General features: G+C 48.6%; 1 protein-coding gene across 1 annotated transcript in view; it reads left to right on the top strand.

The window, feature by feature from the left end:
• Positions 1 to 22,851, top strand: part of GALNT16 (polypeptide N-acetylgalactosaminyltransferase 16) — a 125,831-nt gene that overhangs the window by 69,513 nt on the left and 33,467 nt on the right. Inside the window, exons 2-5 of the mRNA XM_014577129.3 lie at positions 1,069 to 1,244; positions 11,239 to 11,337; positions 19,420 to 19,487; positions 22,256 to 22,321. Of these exons, the coding sequence (XP_014432615.2) occupies positions 1,069 to 1,244; positions 11,239 to 11,337; positions 19,420 to 19,487; positions 22,256 to 22,321 (409 nt within the window). The remainder of the gene's footprint in view (positions 1 to 1,068; positions 1,245 to 11,238; positions 11,338 to 19,419; positions 19,488 to 22,255; positions 22,322 to 22,851) is intronic.

Below are 22,851 nucleotides of genomic sequence, written 5' to 3'. Positions count from 1 at the left end.
GGAGCTGCTGCTGGGCTGGAGGGGCCACTCCCACCGTGGGCAGCGGCTGCTCCGGCTGGGCTGGAGCACCCCTGCCTGCGGCACACTGGGACAGGCCTGCTGTGGGAGGGAGCAGCTCTGGCCGAGCTAGAGCACATCCCACTGTGGCACTGCTTTGGCTGGGCATGGCCCGCCACAGATGGGGCTGCTCTGGTTGGGCTGGAGCACCGCTGCCCATGGCACACCAGATGGGGCCCAGTATAGGTGAGGGCTGCGCCAGCCCCCTGCCTGCGTCCAATTCTTCACATCCCTAATAGAGAAAGAGGTGAAATCTGCTCCATGAACAGAGAGAAGGGAATTTTAGACCCTGAATCCCAGCATTACAGTCACTTCATGTAAATGTAGCAGCCATTATTGACAACTGTCTTATCAACGGGTTTCCTCACCTACTTCAACAAATGTTTTTCTTCGACCGTGTCAGCTGGAACCTGCTAGCAAAACCATCTCCCCTGTGAGCAGGGAGAGCTTCCAGGCAGACAGGTTATGTAATAGGTACTAAACGTGATTTGGCCCCGTCTACACTAGCAGCCAAACTATTTTCAACCCAAGTGGGAAGTGTTGTTGATATGTCAATTCTGAGTCATAGTGTTGACAAGACTTCTGTTCAGGTTCTTACATGGGGCTCATCACCATGGTATGTGTGCATCTGCCAGGGTGCAGTAGGAGTACGTGCACTTGGAGATGAGACCCAGCTTGAGGAGACATACTCATGTGAGCTCTGACTCACCTAGCATGCTACTAATAAAATGAAGCTACGGCAGTGCAACTGGCTGCCCGGAATCTGTACACGTCTGAAATGCTAAGCACATGTTCAGGGCGATTAGCCTCTCCAGTCTGTTGTGCTGTGCTCTGTGTTTTTGTCTGCAAGCACAGGTCTGTCTCCTCAAGCTGAGAATCACCCCTCGCTGCTCCTCATATAGAAATACTCTCCGTGACATGACTGCGTGTGCAATTGTGTCTCACTGAATTTACTTCTGACAAGCTAGTCTGCTCCGCTCTTACATGCTCTGACCCTTTCATCTGTTCTAGGTGACCAGAGCCCCCCAAGCAGAGAAGAGCAGCCTGAGGGGCTTTGATGAAAAGGCTTACCTGTCCTCTAAGCTGCTGAAGGCTGGCGAAGACCCATACCGACAACATGCTTTCAACCAGCTGGAGAGTGAAAAACTCAGCAGTGACCGGCCTATTCGGGACACTAGGCATTACAGGTACCACACTACCCTGGTTCAAAACCAGGGGCCAGGCTGCCTTTTTATACTGAGGCCCCTTGGTTCCCGTTACCCCGACATCCCTGTGTTGCCATGCCCTGTTAGTGAAGAACAGTTTGTGTGCATTGGGAGGATCTCCATTCATTTAGCTTTCTGTTTCTCCAACAGGGTATTGGGGGTTCTCAGTGAATGCACAGAATCCCGCTACTCCAGCCCTGCCACCACTCCCATTGTCATGTTGTGCCAAGAGCCTTAACGCAGACCTACAGCTCCAGCTTATCATTTCAGCCCTGCACAGCCCAGTCATTGCAACTCCAATTGCCCAACCTGCAACTCTCCTTTCAGGCTCCTCACACGCACGTCTCAATGAACTTCCATATCTTGACCTGCAACCCATCTGTTAGTCTAGATCTGCACTTCTTCCCTCGCAAACCTCTCTGTCATGCCTTTATTGGCTCTGGCTTGCAGTTTTTTTGAAGCAGTGAGAGACTGCCTTTCCACACAGTTTGGAGGCATGCAGATGGGGTTAAGACAAGACCAACACATTTATTTACTAGTCACACCATAAATTTTTCATACATTTTTGCAGAACACCCACACTCTTGGCTTTATTTCACTGTGGAGAAATTCAGTCTGCTGACTAATATTCTCCTCAAACCATTAATATCTTCGCTGTCGTAAACTGTTACAATGATCCGACATGTAGATAATACCTTCCACCCTGCTGTGTAACACAGTGCTTTGATTGTATGTTTGATGATGGGATAGAAATAGACCCATTCTGTCCACTTCTAAAATGATCCTTTGGCGTGGAACGCAGATGCTGCCTAACACAGTACAGCTCAATCTGGTACCTAAAATAGCATGGGGGATATTGCAGCTCTGGTGGCAACCCGGACGAGCTGCCCAGCCAGCACCCTGGATCCAAGCTTAGGCAGCTAGCCTGAGCTATCACTATCCCACTGCCCCATCCACAGTGCTGTTTTTAGGCACTAGCTTGAGCTGAGCTAGTTCAAGTCTACCTGAGCTGGGAATCACAACTCCCAGGTGCAATATAGACACATCCCAAGGGCATCAAGTCCGAGTAGGTTCCCGGCTGTCCCCTCCAGTGCAGTGGTGATCCTGGAGGCATGCTGGGTCAGAATGGGGCATATCAGGCTGTGCTATGCGGTGGCAACCCTGAGCTAATGGAACACTCCCTGGAGCTCATTCCACATTCTCCAAGTTAGAAGATCCCTGACTCTGCTCTTGCGTGTGCCAAGAGATGAACTAGCTCCAGGCTGCCTTAAAGATCACAGGTCAGAAGGGCTCCTATGATTCTCCTCTTTCCTCAGGCACACGAGAAGAGCTGAGACAAGCCTGAACTTGTAGCCCATAGTTTGTACGGTTTTTCAATCATGTAGGGATCCTTTGGATAAAAGAGACTAAATTATTCTATTCTGTAGTAAGGGGGGGTCAGACTAGATGATCATAATGGTCCCTTCTGACCTTAAAGTCTATGAGTCTGTGAGAGCCCAGATCTCTCTGAAATTTGCTGAAGATCTGGGAACCCCTTTCCAAATAAGCATATAAAAATCTCTGTACTTGTCCACATCTTGTCACCTTAATAGCCCTTAATAAAAACCATCTGAGTTATTTTAAAGCAATAATAGACACAATATGTCTCCTGCCTGGTCACAAGTCTTCCACTTTGTCTTGATCAGGGCTTCTTTATATTCCTGAAAATTGCTGTAATAAGCCACTGTCACAGTGATAAAATTCTATAAGGAAAAAAATAGTTACCACTTAGAATAATCATAAACAATAGTAATGAATGTGAGAGGAAAGAATGGCAACAGTTTAGTAACAGTCATAAAATAATGATAATAAATGCTGTAATAAAAATAGAGGTAATAAGTCATGGGAAGGAGCCAATTAATTCCCCTATGTCCTGGGGTGGATTCAGTCTAAATGTGGCCTTGATTAACAAAAAATGTCAGGCCCCAGTCCTGAAGATGGGAATTTGATCAGAGTCTGAATTGGCCGATGTTTGTCATTGCCACAAACTTGGAGGGCAACGGCTGTTGAGGAGCAGATCAGCCCAAATCTGTCATTCTCAGAACTTGGCAGAAGCTGGATCCAGGATTTGTGGCCTCATGATGGCTGAGGGGGTGAATCTTACAGTCTGTAACAATTTTGCTGGCAGCAAAGAAAATTCTAGAACTTTTAATAGAGGAGGTAGTATCATGACCTAATAGTTTTATGAAATCTTGATGCATGACTGTGATGGAGTTGGCGGACTCCGCACCCCCCCGCCTGGGGGCTCCACGAAGCAGGGAGAGCCAGGGAGCGCCGGCTCATCTGGGGAACGCCAGCGGCGGCAGCGCCAGGGCCATGGGCGTTGCTAACGCGGCCTGGGATGCGCCGCCAGAGGGGGAAGCTGCTGGGGAAAAGGCGCTGTGGCCGGTGCAGGCGCAGGAGCGGCTGTAAGCTCTGCGAGAGACCCCGCCCTTGATGTCAATGGGTGGGGAGATGAGGAGAAGGCGTGGGCACGCTCGGGGGAAGCGCCGACCCAGGAGTGCCGGATTTAAAACCGGCCACCCTCCGGTCAGGGGGAGGGACTGGGCTCCGGGGGACGGGGTGTAACTGCGGGAGAGCGGCCGTCAGAAGGTGCGTTCGGGCTGTGAAGCGCTAGCCTGGGCGCTTAAGAGGGTGAGTAGGAAGGAGCCCAGGGCAGGGCTACTGGCCCGTGGGTCAGTGAGTTTCGGGTGGTGTCCCCACTGATCACAGGAAGAGGAGAGAATGACATCTCCCCTTCCCCAGGGCCCTGGGCTGGGACCTGGAGGTGAGGGCAAGCCCGGGTCCCCCTACTCCCCGCCCTGAAGCGAGGAGGCGAGGGGAGGTAATAGAGGCGCGGAGGTGCGTCAGTTAATGCAGACTGAGAGCATGGCCTGTACAGTAAAGGCATTCAACTCATCCCTGGTGGGTGTGTGATTGACTAAAGAAGGTGGGGGGAGGGGCCGAGAGCCCAGAGAGGGGTATGGACCCCTATACAGACCCCTTTACAATGACCGAAAAGAGGAAGATCCGGGAGAGCTGTCTATTGCTAATACATTAGCACTGGCTGGGAATAGTATGGCTGCAGCATGCTCAGATGCAAGAAGGAAATGAGAGCCCCGATTGAACTTAACGGAGAGTCTTCTGGCTTGAAGAAATGGTTGTTGCAAGGGCCTGGGTGAGGAGGGAAGTTGGGGAGAAGGGGTTCCTTCAGACTTTGATAAATACCCGCCATTAATAAGGAAAGAGCTTAGGAAGAGCATATTATCACTGCTTTGCATTAGCAGTGCAGTTGGTATATAATTCAGATGTTCAAATTCCTTGCTTTTTCCCATCTCAACATTTTATTTGTAACTACTATAAATAGCTACACATTCCACATCAAAACACCCGACTGGAATTCTGGCACAAACCAAGCTGAGTTCAAAGGCTACGAACAAAACAGACATGGTGAACTTCAGGAGAAAATAGATACTAGGAGTCATGGGAATGAATCCTTATTCATCTGGGATATAAGAAACCCTGGCACAAATTTCACACTGGGCTCTTTGTGAGTAAATAGATTTGTGTGTCTGCTGTGGCAGTAAAGCCAGATTAAATTTAAACTCCTCCTCTCCTAGAATTTTTGTGTGGTTTCAGATTTGATGCTGTCTTCTAGTGAAACTCCAATTTCTATACAACTTTCCATTTAACAACATTGTGTTCTCACTAAGGCTACATCTACACTGCAAGATTTGCGTTTTTGCGCAAAATCCGGCAGAGCATCCACACCTCAGGCATGTTTTTGCGCAAGTAAATCGGCAGAACAGAGGGCTTTTTCCGGTAGAGTTATTCCTCTCCCCACGAGGAATAACTCCTTTTTGTGCTACAGCTCTTGCACAAAAGGCAGGTTTAGACGCTCTAGAGGGGTTTGTGCACAAGAAACCCCTATTGGCAAAAGCACAGGTGCTTTGATGGCCATTCTGTGAATGGCAATCATAGCTTTCTTGCACAAGAGCGTCCATGCAGTGTGGATGCTCTCTTGTGCAAAAATACATTGCTTTTGCAATGCGCTTTGAGGTCTGGATACTCTTTTGCGCACAAAGTTTTTGCGGAAGAGCTCTTCCACAAAAGGCTTCTTGCGCAAAAACCCTGCAGTGTAGATGAAGCCTAAGTATTTTGATCCTGGCATTCTCCTGGTAGTATGGGAGAATCATTTTCCATTGCCAAGCAGAGAGATTAGTGGTTGAATGGAAGCTACTGCTCATGGGCAGATCTTTAACAAATAGCGATTTTACTTTTGTAGAGTCTGGGATCCAAAGATCTCAAAATGCTTTACAAACCCTACCCATTGAAACCTCCCAGCTATGCCGTGTGACCTACCAGGGTACAGTCCAGACTAATGAGTAGCTGAGTCACTCCTGCCCTCTAACCTAGGGTGTGTCTATCTAGACTACAGGGTTTTGTCAACAAAAGTGAACTTTTGTCGACAAAACTATACCTGCGTCTACACTGCTGCTGAGTTCTGTCGACATAACGACGTCTGTAAACCTCATTCTACAAGGAATAACTCCTTTTGTCGACAGAGTTCTGTCGACAGAAGGCATTATTGCATCTACACTGTCCTTTGCATCTACACTGTCATGTCGACAAAGCGGCTTGCTTTGTTGACGGAACTGGATGTAGTCTAGATGCTCTTTGTCGACAGAAGCTTTGTCGACAGTATCTGTTGACAAAATTTCTGTTGACAAAAGCCTGTAGTCTAGACGTACCCCAAGTGTGCCCTTTACAATGCTTGGCTGCTGTAGCCTCTAGCATGGACTGCTTACAAACAGCCTCCACATGCAGGTCATTCCTAGCTATGTCAGTGCATGTGGTGCAGCCAACCAGCCAGCCAGCCATAGCTTTGCATTTACCAGCCTGGGTTACACTGCAGGGTAAGCCCAACACACTCCAGGTCCTAGATTTACCCCCAGAAGTATGTGTCCTATACTGCCCATCCCAGCCCTCTCCTGAGCAATACAAATTTATATAAAGTCTATTATTTCTTTAACAGCAATAATTTGCACATAATGAGCCACCCCAATGGAGTTTCCCAAACACTTTAAACACAATGCATTAAGCAAGTTTATTAACTACAAAGCAAGAGATTTTAAGTGAATACAATCAATAAGGCATAAACATCAGAAAATGATTACAAGAAAATAAAATTAAAAATGCTACTGGTGCCTAACTTAAAAACTATATCAGATTCCAGCAGTGTCTCACCATATGCTTTTAGTAGTCCTACTGACCAAACTTCTTAGATCAGGATCCCTTCTCTCACAGTTCAACACATGCTTCTTTTGTCACTTCTGGTGCTACGAATGTGATGGGCAGGGAGTAGAGAAGGTGGGTAGCTTGGGGTGTTTGTCCCTCCTTTTTATAATGTCAGTCCTCTTACAGGTGGGCACAAGGAGGCACAACATCTGTATGGATAGATGTTCCCTGCTGTTTTTTCCTCACCCCTGTTTGAGTTTCCTTTGTCTCCCCTTCCTGCTTGATGACTGTTTACTGCTTAAATGCAAATTAAACAGATGCACATTCCTTTGTTTGAGACAGATCAGTTTCCCAACCTGAGCCTTGGTCTACACTAGTGAGTCAGGTGACATAAGGCAGCTTAGGTTAGCCTAACTCTGTAAGGGTATGTCTACACTATAGCGCTAATTCGAGTTAACTTAATTTGAAATAGTTAATTTGAATTAAGCTAATTAGAAATAACGCATCTATACACAAAAACTATTTTGAAATAGTGTTTTGCTATTTCGAAATAGTGTGTCCACACTGAGTGGACCCTGAACCGAAGTTAAGGCTTTGCCGGAAGTAGTGCCAGCAGGGCATCAGGTTAGGTCTTAGTGTGTGGGGCTACTGCCTGAGGCTAACTGAGCTCTGTGTTTAAAGGGACCCTACCCCTACCCTGGACAGACAGTTCTCAGGGTTCCCCACTTGCTTGTCTACCTCGATGAGGGACAGCAAAGCAGTCCTGTCTTGGCGTGCCCTGAGTGCCCGCACTCGGGACACCATAGCACTCGGCCACATGGCGCCAGAGCTGCCCCTGAGCACGCCGGTGCGTCTTGTGGGGTCGTTGCCATCAGCCCGGGTGCACTTGCTGCAGGCTGCCATCCAAGGGGTCCATTGGGGGGCTGTCAGGATCCAAGAGGCCCTGCAGGAGAGCGTCTACCCCGAGGAGCTCTCAGAGCCACCCCGGTCCTCCCCACCAAGGGCTCATGCCCCATTCCTCCCTCATGTCCTTCCACTTACTCCTCCCTAGGCCTCCTTCCTGATGTCAAACAAAAGACACGTCTGTTCAAAAATAGAAACTGGGTTTATTGAACAAAACTGGGGGGGGGGAGATGAACCTCTGGGGAGACTGGGAAAAGGAGGTGGGAGAAGGGAGGGGGAAACCCGGGAGGAGGGAGCTGGAAGGGAGAAGAAAGGGGAAGAAGGGGAAGCTCAGGGCTCAGGGTTGGGGGTCTTGCTGGACCAATTTGATTTTCATGCATACCTGCTCCTGGGTTCGCATGTGGCCTTTGGTGGCCAGGCTGGCAGCTATCCTGCCATAGAAGGCCGCATTCCTCCCTCTAGTGTGGAGATCATGGACATTGGGGGCATCCTCCCCAAACCTGAATAAGGTCCATGATCTCAACCCTGGACCAGGAAGGCGCCTGCCTTCTCCAGCCCCTGTCAGGCTCCTGGGGAGCGGCGGAGGGCTGGCAGCCAGTGGCTTGCTGGCTCATGTTTTGGGGCCACTAGGTCGGGGCCCCGGTGGCCACTGTTGGCTCTGGGCTGGCAGGCTTGGAGCTGGCACATGCACTGTGGCCAGGGTCTACCTCTTTAATGGCTCCAAGGCTGGGGGAGAGGAGAGTAAGTTTTCCTGGTTGTGCCCAGAGTGGCCACCAGGGCCCTCTGGGAAGGGCTGGAGGCCCCCTATTTCGAATTAAGTGTCTACACAACACTTAATTTGAAATAGCTATTTCGAATTTGGCGTTACTTCTCTTAGAATGAGGTTTACCAAATTCGAATTAAGCGCTTACCAAATTAAGGTTTACCAAATTCAAAGTAATTCGAAACCACTATTTCGAATTAATTTCAAAATAGCGGTTTGCATGTATAGACGCTATTAAAGTTAATTCAAAATAACGGCTGTTATTTCAAATTAACTTTGCAGTGTAGACATACCCTAAGAGTCTACACTACCAATGTAACTCATCCCCTACACCGACTTAATAAATCCACCTCTGCAAGAGAGGTCGTGCTTAGGTCAATGTAATTAGGTCGATGCTGTGTTAGTATAGACATTACATTGCTTATCATAGGATCATAGAACCATAGAGCTGGAAGAGATCTCAGAAGGTCATCAAGTCCAGCCCCCTGCTCTAGGCAGGACCAATCCCAGCTAAATCAACCCGGCCAGGGCTTTGTCAAGCCGAGAGTTAAACACCTCGAGGGATGGAGACTCCACTACTTCCCTAGGCAACCCATTCCAGTGCTTCACCACTCTCCTAGTGAAATAGTTTTTCCTAATTTCCAACCTGGTCCTCTCCCACCACAACTTGAGACCATTGCTCCTTGTTCTGCCATCTGTCACTACTGAGAACAGCCTTTCCCCATCCTCCTTGGAACCTCCCTTCAGGAAGTTGAAGGCTGCTATCAAATCCCCCCTCACTCTTCGTTTCTTCAGACTGAACAGACCCAACTCTCTCAGCCTCTCCTCATAGGTCATATGCTCCAGTCCCGTAATCATTTTGGTTGCCCTCCACTGGACCCTCTCCAATGTGTCCACATCCTTTTTGTAGTGAGGGGCCCAGAACTGGACACAATACTCCAGATGTGGCCTCACCAGAGGCGAATAAAGGGGAATAATCACTTCCTTGGATCAGCTGGCAATGCTCCTCCTAATGCACACTAATATGCCATTAGCCTTCTTGGCTACTCTGCACTTGTCCTTGTTGAACCTCATCAGATTTGTGGCCTAATCCTCCAATTTGTCTAAGTCACTCTGGACCCCATCTCTGCCCTGAAGCGTATCTACCTCTCCCCCTAGCTTAGTGTCATCCGCAAACTTGCTGAGGGTGCAATCCAGCCCCTCATCCAGGTCATTAACTTACATTGACTGTTGCGACCTTTCAAAAGCCATTCAACAATGCCCCACACTATCGGTTAAATTAGTACAAGCAATCTGAGGCTATGTCTATACTGCAGTGGTTTTGTGCAAGAAATGTGCAAATGAGGCACAAAAACCACTTCTTGCACAAGAGCTATTCTTCCTGAAAAAAATGCGGAAGGACGGCTCTTGCACAAGAGGGAGATTTTGCACAAGAAGTAGCAATTTAGACAGCTCCTTTTTGTGCAAAAGCCTCTTGCGCAAAAAACGGTTGCTCATTAATTATGCAAATGAGGCTTGGGGTTATTTAGCCTCATTTGCACGTTTCTTGCGCAAAACCAGTGCAGTATAGACATAGCCCCCGTGAGGACATGCACCACTGACACAAGGAGCCTAATGTGGACATGCAAAAGTGATTTTTACTGCCGTGGCTGTATGTTGACATAATTTAGGTCCACTTAATTTTATAATGTAGACTTAGCCCTTAGTTTGGAATTTGTGTTAATAACACCATTCAGTGGAATCCTATAGCTTACATCGGGGTGGGCAATAATTTTTGATGGGGCGCCACTCCAAGATTTTGGAAAGTGGTCGAGTGCTGCACTGTTCCATGGTATTAATGGAGGAGATGCGAGGTCTGGGATGGGGGTTGGGTGCAGAAGGGAGCTCGGGGTAAGGGACTGGGGTGCAGGAGGGAGATTGGAGTCTGGGAGGGAGTTGGAATGAGGCAGGCGGTTGTGACCTAGGGCAGGGGACTGGAGTGCAGGGGTTTGGGATGTGACCTAGGGTAGGAGGGGATTGTGATCTGGGGCAGGAGATTGGGAAGCCAGATATGGGAGGGGGGATGGGTGTAAGAGGGGGACAGAGGATTTGGTATGTTGAGTGGGGGGCAGAGAGTTGGGGCAGGAAAGGGCTGGGGTGCCAGAAGCAGGCTGTGGCCAAGAGATTTATCAGCTGCCAACCTAGCCTGCCTGCCTGCAGAGCTTAAAATGTTTCCCAGCCAACCAGCCTGCCTTCCTGGCCATGTGCTTCATGAATAACTGAGCCCAGGAGGGGGAGTGTGATTCTTTTTAGCTGCCTGTTAGTTCAACAAGCAGCTCCCATTGGCCAGTTTCTGGCAGAAAATTGCCAATGGGAATGTGCTGGGGGTAGGGCATCTCCTAAAACTTCCCCCCTTCCCTCTTGTTTCAAAACAGAAACAGAGTCCTGCAGCCTCATTTCTGCACGGTGCATGGGGCTACGGGGCAATCTGGGGCTCCCCGCTACCTTTGTGGGCCAGATCTGGTGGCTTGGTTGGCTGGATCCGGCCCGTGGGGCTTGTTTTCCCCAGGCCTGGCTTACATTGTGGCCACATATATTTTATCAAGACAATGATGTTCAGGAAATTATGAGTTTTCAAATGATGTCTTACATGCCTGCTTATACAACGACCATTACAGTAGTGTGTAGGGTGTGGACCCAAGAATACATTCCGACACAGATACTTATTATCCCAGTTCTGCACAGGGGGAAACAAACTTTAAGTGACTTGCTCAAGATCATACAGCAAGTCAGTGGCAAATCCACGACTCCTAATAACCAGTCCCTTACTCGAACCACTAGAGCCCACTCATTCCCAGTGTTATTAGTCAGGCTGCAGAACCATCAGGGTCTCTTTCTTTTTAATAGTGTCTGAAATTTGATCCTATTATCCTTTTTAACCCCAAAGCTCCCAGCAGAGGCTTCTCTGGTGAGCTTGCTGTACTCTGATGCCATCCCATGTGGCACACTGGCATCTTGCACACAGGGCTGCTGTGCATTGTATCTGGTTTGAATGTTTGCCCTCCTGTGTTTCAGATGTGCCTCTGTGCACTATGATGCAGACCTGCCAGCAACCAGCATCATCATCACCTTTCACAATGAAGCTCGTTCCACCCTGCTCCGCACAGTAAAGAGGTAGGTACCAGAATGAGAAATGGCTCTTACCCTTCAGGGAACTCTTTGGGTGCTGGTCCAGGGATCTGAAATGGCTTCTGGCAGTAGGGAGACAAGGTGGAAAAGTCCCCAGATGCGGTGCTGCTCTCCCCCATCCTCCACCGGTGGTTTTTGATCTGGCTATGAGCTCGGCGACCAGCAAGAGAACAGGAGGTTGGCCAGATGTGCCAGGGTCATGCAGGGAACTGTGTGCCAGGGAGCAGTGACACTGGCAGCTTGTGGGAATTGTTAGCAGCAAAGAGGAGTAGTTTGGGTTAGGCCTGCAAACACAGTGGAAGAAAATTTCCAGGGGCAGCCAGACAGGAAGTGTGAGGGAAACTGAAGGGAAAACAAACTGCTTGAGGTACTTTCAGGTGGGAGATAAAGGAGTGGGGTGGAAAATGGGAAGTCTCAGGGAAGAGTCAGCAGCTAGGTCCTACCTGGGTTTTATATTGTAATAATGGGGTCTAGCAGGAGACTACATTTCATGACAGTGGGAGGGGCACAGATGGCATGTCTGTGACTGAAGTGAAAGGCGATGGCTTTGGAATCTGATGGAGCCTGATATCACATTTGGAATCACTCACATGGTGGAACAGTGCCTGAGTCTCTGACATATCCCTTGCTAGGGTTGTGTGCATGGCCTCTACCAAGTAGAAGCACCCCATTCCGCAAGTGTATGTGATTCTCTCCCCTAGCCACAGTTATAGTCAAAAGCAAACAGGTGCATCAGGTGGGTGGCTCTGAGTGTGGGAATAGCCCCAAACAGGGCAGTGTGAAAATATCTGCAGCTATTCATACAGCAAAGAAATATTTGCACCAGTTCCTTTTTTCCCCCATTCTCTTTCATTGCTGCAGAACGCAGACAGGTTTGCTACCTTTATTTTTCCAGGAGCTTCAGGGGGTAGCCGAGTTGGTCTGTCACAGAAAAAAACAACAAATGATCTGGTAGCACTTTATAGACTAACGAAACATGTAGATGGTATCACGAGCTTTTGTGGGCTCATTGTTTATTTTTCCAGAGACTGAACCTTCTGCCCTCTCTGAAATATCAAATGCTCACTCCAAGGCTCCCTGAAGCATGCACCCAGGTCAGGGAAAAGCCATCGTCTCCTGTAGAGGCTGGGCAAAAAAAAACCCCAAAACAACTCATCTGGAAGATTGAGCTGAGGGTACCTTTAGCAGGGATGGGACATTCATTAGCAGCACTAGTTCTTCTCTTACTGGGACATCAGGGCTTGCAGAAGTTTGCTTTGTGAATAAAAAAACAAGATTCTTTCAAGTGTGCTAGAGGTGGCCTCATAGAAGGGTGGCTTTCTAAGTCTCTTCCCAGACAGGGACACCTGATTTCTAGAGGCCGGTGTGTGTTGCGTTAATACATGTTTTTGCCTTTTTACCTCTTGGTTACTTTTGATTTGAACCATAACGTGAGTTCTACAGAGTCATTGTTCAGAGAATGAACAGATTTGATTGGAGTCATGCTGCTTCTCGGGGAAAAGCACTGGCATTCTGCTGATTATGTAGCAGAAGTGTCAGGGTAGGCAAAAGGGCCTCCCTGGGTTGGATCCAGCCCACCAAGTGAGTTGATCCAGCCCGCAGAGGCCCTACTGCTCCCCCCACCTCCAGGCCAATCAGGGCCAGGGAGCAGGGGAAAGAGCGCGAAGTCTCCTCCCGCCCTGCCCCTGCCTTGCAAGAAGTGTGTGGTGCTTAGAAGTGCCACATGCTCCTGGTAGGGTGGGAGGAGACTTTGCATGCTCCCTGCTACCCCCAAATCCTGATTTGCCTGGGGCCGGGGGACCGTGCAAAGTCTCTTCCCGCCCTGCGAGGGGTGCGGTGCTTCTAAGTGCCACACGCTCCTTGCGGGATGAGGTCAGGGCAGGAGGAGACTTTGTGTGCTCCCGTGGCCCCAGGCCAATCAGGGCCTTGGGGTTGGAGGAATGTGTGAAGTCTCCTCCTGCCCTGCAAGTGGCTCAGCACTTAAAGTCAACTGCCAGCTGCTGCTCAGCTGGTGGTTGACTCTGAATGCAATGCTCCCTTGCAGGGCGGGCCAGGGAGTGAGAGACTTCACGTGATCCCCCTGTCCAGGCCCTGACTGATGTGGGGACAGCAGGAGGGACAATGTCAAGTCTCCTCCCATCGCCAGGGACACAGGTATCTAGAGGGAATCGCCAGCTGTTAGTTCTCTTTGGGGAGTGCAAAGACTTTGTGTGCTCCCCCACCCCCACACCAAGTAGGGTCTGTGGGTGGGGAAGCATGAAACTGTCCTGACCCCGCCCCTTCCGTGCTTCCCAGGGCCATTTCAGAAATTTCTGAAGTGCCCCCAGTCAAAAATTATTGCCCACCCCAGTCTAGGTTCTTAGATGCCCACAAACCATGGTGTTAGAGCTCGCAGGAGAATCCTAAGACAGAGAGGTACAGGTTTAGAAGTTACGAGAATTAGAATCTGCAAAACCAGCCACTGGTTTGGGTTCCCCATCTTCCTGTCGTAGGCCTGATTTTCAGAGGTGCTGAGAACCTGCACCTGCAATTGAAGTCCATGGGAGCTGTGGATGCTCAAAACCTCTGAAAAACAGGCCCCATGTATCTCAAGCTGGGTATCCAAAATGGTGGCCATTTGTGAAAATTTCAGCTTTATGCTAAGGAATTTTAGAAGAACTACACCAGGGTGGTACCACTGGTTCAGTTGAGCCTGCGTGAGGACTGGTGGGAGCCCTCCTGTAGACAAGCCTCCCACAGCTAGAAGCATTTTTACCACATCGGTTAAAAATTGTCTGCACAGGGGATCCCTTCGGCACTAACACAGATTCACGTGAATCTGTGGTACAGCTGGTATATCTTCCTAAACGTCCTAGCATAAAGACTGTTCTGTGTATGGCCTTGTGATTTGTTTAGCAGGCAAATGCTGCTGGCTCAAGACATGCAACGTGTTTAGGCCACCAGGATCTGTTTTCAGCTGTAAGAGGAGGATAAAGTCTGATGCCTGAGACCAAACAAGAGACTAAATAAGAGGGAATGCAGAAAGAATTAGAAATAGTCTGGATGCCAGCAGCTATTAAAGTAGCATCTCAAATAGCTTGCCTGCTGGTGTTCTTTCAGCTGCAGGAGATATTTGTCACCCCTGAACCACTGGCCTGCTTGACATCTGTTGCTCTTCAGGAGACAGCTGTCACTCATGAACTGCTTTCTCACTTGACATACCCTGCTCTGCAGAAAACAGCTGTCACTCATGGACTGTTTGCCTGCTTGGCATCTCTGCCTTGCTAGTCATTAAGTGAAATTACCAGCCACTCCTGCTGGTGCAATGAGGCCTTATATGGAGGGAAAACAACAGCTGTGGTGTCTGGGTTTTATTTACTGATTGTTAGGGTGTGTGGATACCATTTCTCAGTGTATTTTTGCTTTGTCAGGCAAAAGGGCTGTCAGTAGTTCAGTGCCTATGTAACGTGATGGCATAAATTCTGGTGGAAACAATGATGTATAATACAAATATATGTTGAGTGGCATCTTTCATGTAAGCTGCATCACAATATGCTTTGGCAAGAAAATAAATGAGGGCAGATAAAAGAGAAATTCAAAGCAAAGAGGAAAGGGATGTATTTTCTGGTGAGATATGAAATGAAATGGAGCGTCTGTGAGCCAGAGAGAGATAAGAAAGAAGGTTATATAGTAGAGATGTTAGATATCGGGTAATTGAACAATAGAGTAACCACGTGAATTCTTATTGGTTACTCGACTATTCTACAGTCCCCAGAGGCAGGGAGGGACACCCAGTGAGTCCGGCCCCACTCCTAGGGGGCCCCCTGCCTTCCCACACTGCTGCCTGTGTATCAGAGGCAGCAGTGCAGGGTGCCAGGCAGGAGCCGGTCCACGAGGGGAGCCAGTTTAAAAACCAGCTCCCTGTATAGACCAGCTGCCTGCTGCCCTGTGCTGCTGCCTCTGATAGGGTATGTCTACACTACCCTGCTAGTTCGAACTAGCGGGGGTAATGTAGACATCCGCACTTGCAAATGAAGCCTGGGATTTGAATTTCCCGGGCTTCATTTGCATGAAGCTGGCCGGCACCATTTTTAAATGCCGGCTAGTTCGAACCCCGTGCCGCGCGGCTACACGTGGCACGGAGTAGCTAGTTCGGATTAGGCTTCCACGAGGCGTACAGCTAGTTTGGATTAGAAGCCTAATCCAAACTAGCTACTCCGTGCCGCGTGTAGCCACGCGGCACGGGGTTCGAACTAGCCGGCATTTAAAAATGGCGCCGGCCGGTTTCATGCAAATGAAGCCCGGGAAATTCAAATCCCGGGCTTCATTTGCAAGTGCGGATGACTACATTACCCCCGGTAGTTCGAACTAGCGGGGTAGTGTAGACATACCCATATAGAGTTAGCAGTGCAGGATGGCAGCAGTCCCTATCCATGGGGGGCCCAAGCTCCCCATGGACAGAGGCAGCTCCACCTGCCACAGAGCAACCTCTGTCTGCAGGGAGCTCGGGTCTGCTGCGGACAGAGGCTGCGTTGCAGCAGCTTCCCCTGGCCCCACACCACACAGCTGCCTCTGATAGAGGCAGCAGCATGGGGGCAGGGGGACAGGCGGCACCAGAGCCAGTGCCTTTTAAGCTGGCTCCCCCCAGCATGACTCCTGTTCCCCCCCCCCCACACACACACCTTGCTGCCTCTGATACGGGGGGGGGAGAGAAAATTCATGTAGTCGACAAGATTAACCAATAAGCCTAGACGAGTACATGCTGACATCCCTATTATATAGATGGTCAGATCTGCCAAGGAGAAGACTCTCACATCAGTATTGCTGATACATATGTACATGATGAGGCAGAGAGAAGATGATGCTGATTAAAAAGGGGGGCAAAAAGATATGAGTAGAGAACCAAGAAATACATGGGGGATGCAAAGTAAAATTGCTCCATGTTTCACACACAGGGGGAAATTTAAAACTGGATTATGGAATAGTAATAATGCTTAGCTTGTATAACACCTTTCATAACGTTAATTTATTAATGAATTAATGAATTAACGTTAACTAATTTTCATGGAAGTCTTGTTGGGAAGAGAAATATTATTCCCTGTTATCTACACAAGGGAAATATCAGAAGTGTTATAATCGCCATTTTGAAGAAAATTAGAGACAGAGAAATTAAGTGTCTTGCCAGAGGCCACACAATAGGTTAGTTGCAGAATTGGAATTAGAACTCAGGCATTCCTGACTCCCATTCTGTGCACAGTCTACTAGACCAGTGGTTCCCAACCTTTCTGATACCAGGGACTGGCAAACCCATTCACAAACTTTAGGTGGACTGGTAACATTTTATTTACATATTTGTATATTTATTATTCAAGTGATGAATATGCAAATATGCAAATAAAACATTACCAGTTTGCCAGAAGCTGAGCTTCCTAATCTCGAGGGCTCCCCAGCCCTCCATTACTTCCCAGTGCCAGCCACTGACCCGAGTCCCCTGCACCCAATCCCCCAAGTGCCAGCCTCCCTCCCTCAGAGCCCCCCAGTGCCAGCCCCCCATCCCAAATACTTCAGTGCCATCCCCACACCTCTTAGAACCCCCCCCACCACACCCCCTAGTACCAGCCTCCTGTTTCCAGAGCCCCACTGCTCCCAGTCTCCAAAGCTCTCAATATTATCCCCACCCCTAGAGCCCGTAGTGCCTGCCTCGCCACCCTCACTTAGCCCTGAGCTGCTGCCTTTATGGCGGTGGCTCTGGGGGCCAGGGCTGGGATACACCGCCCAGCACTTCCCCTCCCACCACGGCTGTTGGGAAAGGTGTGTCCTGCCCCGCCTCTCAGCCAGGGCTGGCCTTACCATGAGGCAAACTGAGGCAGCCGCCTCAGGTGCCAGACTGGGGGGGGGGGCACCATTAGGACCCAGAGTGTAGAAAATTGTGTCTGCTGCTCGTGCATCGAGGGGGCATGGGGGCGTCATTTGAGCTCCCTGTTTCAGGTGCCAGAATGTTGTGGGCTGGCCCTGCTCTCAGCCAACCAGCACCAGCCAGGGGTAGAGTCTCCTCCAGCCGTGGAAGAGCGCTTCCCTGCACTGCAGGAGGGCCATGTGGAGCAGCTCTGCATGGCCTCCCACTGCGCAGGGAAGCTCTGGTCCACAGCCAGATGGAAACCCCACCTCTGCCCAGTGCTGTTGGCTGAGAGGTGGGGCAGGACACGCCCCAGCCCCAGAGCCACTGCAGCCCAGTAGCCAGAGGTCCATAGCCCGCTGTACTAGATCACAGTACGTCTAATGGGGAGGGAAATCAGTGGAAGTGTTGATGAAAAGGGTGTGATGTGTGTGTTTCCTATTGCACTGTTGACAACACTGTTGAAGAAGTTGTGATCATAAAGATGAGAGGAGGAAAAGGCAAGGACAAGGATTTCAGCAGAGGTGGGATCAACTCATGCAGAGGCAAGGTTGAAGAGGAGGAGGGACGATTTAGATAGGTGGGTTAGACCAGTCTTGTTAAATGTTTTCTCCACTGCCTAATCTCCATTCCCTTTCTGTTTGTGGTCACTGACACCTATGAAGAGAGGGTACAAAATAGTACCATTTTGATTTGGGAGTATTTTACTCTCACTTTGTACAGGTGTGAATTACTACACAAAGCACAGAGTGGTCCTGCATATGAAACTTGCAAATGACAGTAATTTGGGAGAAGTTGCAGTCATCAGAGAAAATAGAAGAGTAATGCTAAGGGACCCAGAGTGGGTTGAAATATGAACCAGATGCAGAAAATGAGAGCTGGCATAGAAAAAAATGCAGGCTGAGACAGCTAGGGAAATATAAGCTGAAACACAAATATTCATGGGCAAGCATGTGGAAACATAACACTGAGATAGAGGGGGATGAGGAAGCGAACAGCAAAGCAGTTATGTGTTTGAAGGGGGAGAGAGCAGTAAAAAAAGCCAGTGCCACTGTAGACTGTTAGCCTAAGGGTGGTGGGGTTTTTTAATAATAATGTCACATTGTTCTCCTCTTTATGGCCCTGATCCAGCAAAGTACTTGAGCAGGTGCTTAGCTTGAAACACGTGAGTAGTCCCATTGAAGATGGGGAGTTTGTTCCATACTTGGGGGGCATTATGAAAGATGGCACAAAGATCTGAGTGGGCAGAGGAAGCAAAGTGGTTGGTGTTGCCTGCATTGTTGACAGAGAAAAACAAATAAAGGGAGACATAAGGAACAAGATTCACAACATAGTTTGGACTGGAGCTACACAAGGTCTTGAAGAACATAAGAAGGGCCATATTGAGTCAGACTAAAGGTCCATCTAGCCCAGTATCCTGTCTTCCAACAGTGGCCAATGCCAGATGCCCCAGAGGGAGTGAACAGAAACAGGTAATCATCATGTGATCCCTCACCTGTCATCCATTTCCAGCCTCTGACAAACAGAAACTAAGGACACCATTCCTACCCATCCTGGCTAATAGCCACTGATGGACCTAGCCTCCAAAAATTTATCTAGTTCTTTTTAGAACCCTGTTAAATTCCTGGTCTCACAATCTCTGCTGGCAAGGAGTTCCATAGGTTGATTGTGTGCAGGGTAAAGAAAAACTTCCTTTTGTTTGTTTTTAAATCTGCTACCTATTAATTTCATTTGGTGACCCCTAGTTCTTATGTTATGGAAACAAGTAATAACTTTTCCTTATTCACTTTCTCCATATCTGTAATGATTTTATAAACCTTTATCATATCCTCCCTTAGTCTCCTCTTTTCTAAAATGAAATCCCAGTCTTTTTAATCTCTTTTCATATGGGACCCATTCCAAACCCCCTACTCATTTTTGTTTCCCTTTTCTGAACCTTTTCCAAAGCCAATATATCTTTTTTGAAATGAGGCAACCACATCTGTACGCAGTATTCAAGATGTGACAAATCAAGTGTGAAAAATCAGGATGGGTGGGGATAATAGGTGACTATATAAGACAAAGCCCTGAATAGTGGGACTGTCCCTATAAAATCAGGACATCGGGTCACCCTACTCAGGTTACAGACAGTACAAGTGAAAGCTTTTGTTTAATAATGATGAGGTACGTCTTTCCTTCTTGGATTCCTGCAGTGTTATGAACCGCACCCCTGCCAATCTTATTCAGGAGATCATTTTAGTGGATGACTTCAGCTCAGATCGTAAGTATCAATCCTTCATCTTTCTTTTGCTTTTCTGTCTTTCATTTTCTCCTACATTCACGCTACTCTATTTCACTCCTTCTCAAAAATTCTCTCTCCGGGCTGTTGGCAAAAAAAAGAACAGCGTAAGGAGAGAGACTTTTCTGCGCCTAGTTTAGTTTCTACCCATGGCAAAAAGGCCATGTTTTCCTCCTGATTCTTTCCCCATTTACTCTTCTCTTTGTGTGAGCTCAGCAGTTCTGGCCAGGTTGCCAGGGTACTATCTGGTCTCATTAACTACCATTTAATAGATTGTTTAACCCATTTACGGTGCGTGTAGGCCAGCAGTGTCTGATGATATGGGTGAGAGAGAGAGCGAGAGAGACCACAGAGAACTGCTGCAAACTCTCATGTCTTACAGACAGGTTGTGGCTTTTGCCCTGAGCTAGGAATGTCATGTAGCTAGGGCATCCCTGGGGGTGGTTCTGGGTGAGATTTTGCTGTAAGAGTCACAAGACCTGCTCCAGCAAACTAGTGTGAAGCAGGAGTGTATGCTGCATGATCCTGGCCAGCTCCACAGAATAAAGGCTGTGCCCTGATTCCTCTATGCCACTTTTTGGGTAATTGATTCCCTTGAGGGCATTAGGACATAGTAGTTTATGCACTCCCCTGTGCTCAAGACTTGCATTTTCTTGGCAGTTATATGATGGGAGTGGGCACAAGGGGCAAGGGGCTTCCACAGGGACCAGGATAATGCAGCACCATATTAATGATAATAATTAACTATGTCTTCAGATGTAATTAATTACTACAGTGTGTTATAGCATTTTATGGTGACTGTCTGCAGTGCCCCTGTGAGGTAAAGAAATGGCACTAGCTGCACTTTTCTAAATATTTTCCAAAAGTAGCCACTGAGTGTGGTGCTGAGGTCCTAGATGTTAGCTTGACACCAAGAGCCTGCTTTTGCGAAGTGCTGAGCACCCACGTGTCCAGTCAGAGGCAATGGGAGCTGTGGGGCTCAGCAGCTGTGAAAAGCAGGTCCCAAGTTGGGCACCCGACAGTTCAAACTCAGACTTAATTGCCACTTTTGCAAGCATTGGATTAGAACAGCCCAGATTTCAAAAGAGTGCCCACGTAGGCATCTAAATAAATGACAAGATTATCAGAAGTGTCCCATTACTCTCAATGGCAGCTCTAGTGTGCTGAGTACTTCTGCACATTTGGCCCTTGGTGCCTCGGTTTCCCCAAGGACACAGCAAGGTTAGGGTCAGAGCTAGGAGGTGATTTCCTGAGCTGGACTCCAGGCCTATTCTTGTTACATTCCTGATAGGTGAATAACCTGGAAATAGATGCTTGCATTCACCTGGACTTGTCTAGGGCTGAAACACAATCTTCCCTTGTGACAGAAGCAAAATACAGGACTATGTAGCACTTTAAAGACTAAAAAGATGGTTTATTAGATGATGAGCTTTCGTGGGCCAGACCCACTTCCTCAGTGGCCCACGAAAGCTCGTCATCTAATAAACCATCTTGTTAGTCTTTAAAGTGCTACATAGTCCTGTATTTTGCTTCAGCTACACCAGACTAACACGGCTACATTTCTATCACTATTCCCTTGTGACAGACATTCAGCAATGTCTCAATAGGTTTTTACTCACCTATATCTCTATAAGTTTTTACTCACAAGCATTTGTCACTACATTTGGACGATACAGCAAGCTAAGCTTCCCATGCAATATTGTGGATTATGTGTGACCTTGAAAATGGAAAAGCTCCTATTATACAGAGATGCTAAGAGAAGCACTTTGGCGGGTGCCTTAGCGTGTCTCTTCAGAACACAGACTGTGGGAGGATGATGACAAGCAAAGGGCTCTGCAAGCTGATGAAAAGCGCCTGGGATAAAAGAGCTGGCCATGGGGCAGGAGTAGGGGAGTCAGAGAAGAAAGGGAGGGCAGAGAGGAAATGGAAACTTTTGCCCCAGTGGTATCTGTTAGAACAGGCGTTTCCAAACTGTAGCCTGTGGGCAGAGTTCTGTAGGGAGGCCTGTGGCGTATCTCCTCTTTCATGGGAAGATGCGGCCTTCTCAGCCTCAGCCTCCCAGCATGCATTGCTCCAACATGCGCTGAGTGGAAGGTCACTCTTGCCAGATGCAGTGTGGGGTGTGCAGCTGCAGTGTTCTGTGATGTTTGTCAGGTAATGCAAATCAGGAGCGACTTGGGCTCCCGGCAAGTGGCTGGTGTTGCCTTCAGTCGACCGTTTCTCTATTAGACAGTGGAAAAGCGTCCCCAAGGAAGATGGTTAATCACCATGGCTTGGATAAATTAAAACTAAGCTGAAAACTATCCCAGAGAACAGATCGTAGGCAACAGTCTTGAATGATCTAGTGGATGGAGATGGACTAGATCACCTGATAAAATAGGTCTCTTTCTCCCTGGCTTCTTGGGTTCTCTGCACTTGCTCCCTGCCATCCCTCAATTTCTCCCACTCCCAGCTCTACACCTACAGCATATGTCCCTTTGTTCTTCTGCTGGGCTGAACTCAAATTGGCTGCAGCCTCTGTCCTTCAGTGCATCCGGGGGGCTTTGGCTCAGCACTCAGTGAGGAGGACTGTCAAGAGAGCAGAGCTCTCGTGGGTGTATTTTAGACAATGGGATTAAGGCTATCAGGTTGATTAAAGTGGTATGAAGTGACAGCAGCGCTTTCCCTTCATAGAGATGCAATTAATTGGAGCGCTCCACTGAAGCCAAATAATTAATGTGTTTATGCCAAATGTTTTCTCCTTTTCTAAGCTGAGGACTGCCAGCTCCTTACCAAGATCCCAAAGGTCAAATGTCTACGCAACAGCCGGCGAGAAGGTGAGTGCGAAAAACTTTGCAGGTACCATCTGCTCTCAAAGTCACCCCTTCTGCCCTCCATTCCCCCAGATACTATTTCTCATGGTTACAATTCATGCTTGCAACAAAGCTTTATTTCAGGACTGGGCAAAATACCCTCCACAGGCCACATCTGGCCTGTCAAGCCACCAGATCCAGCCCATAGACGCAGTGGGGAGTCTCAAGTAGATTCCTTGCCCCGCCTGCCCCCCCTCTCCCGGCACGCTTCTGAGAGAAGCTGCTGCTGGGTTCTGTGTGAACAGCTGTGAGCCTTCTCGCGCTGCTCCCACTGCTCCCACCCCCAGCACGGTTTTGGCCAATAGGAGCTGCCTGTTGTCACCAGTAAGCTTGGGAAGCAGTCTTTCCCACCTCTCCTCAGGCTCATAGTTGTTCAAAAACCACATGGCTCCTTGCAGCCAGTGCAGAGACGGGGCAGGCAGGGGTCTGCTTGAGAAGGCTGCTGGCTGGGGGTCAAGGAGGTAAGTCTCCCAGCCAGAGCCTGCCTCTGGCAC

Source organism: Pelodiscus sinensis, chromosome 4 (assembly GCF_049634645.1).
Source record: "Pelodiscus sinensis isolate JC-2024 chromosome 4, ASM4963464v1, whole genome shotgun sequence".
In the NCBI taxonomy this organism is placed as follows: Eukaryota; Metazoa; Chordata; order Testudines; family Trionychidae; genus Pelodiscus; species Pelodiscus sinensis.
This window is presented reverse-complemented; position numbering and strand designations above follow the sequence as displayed.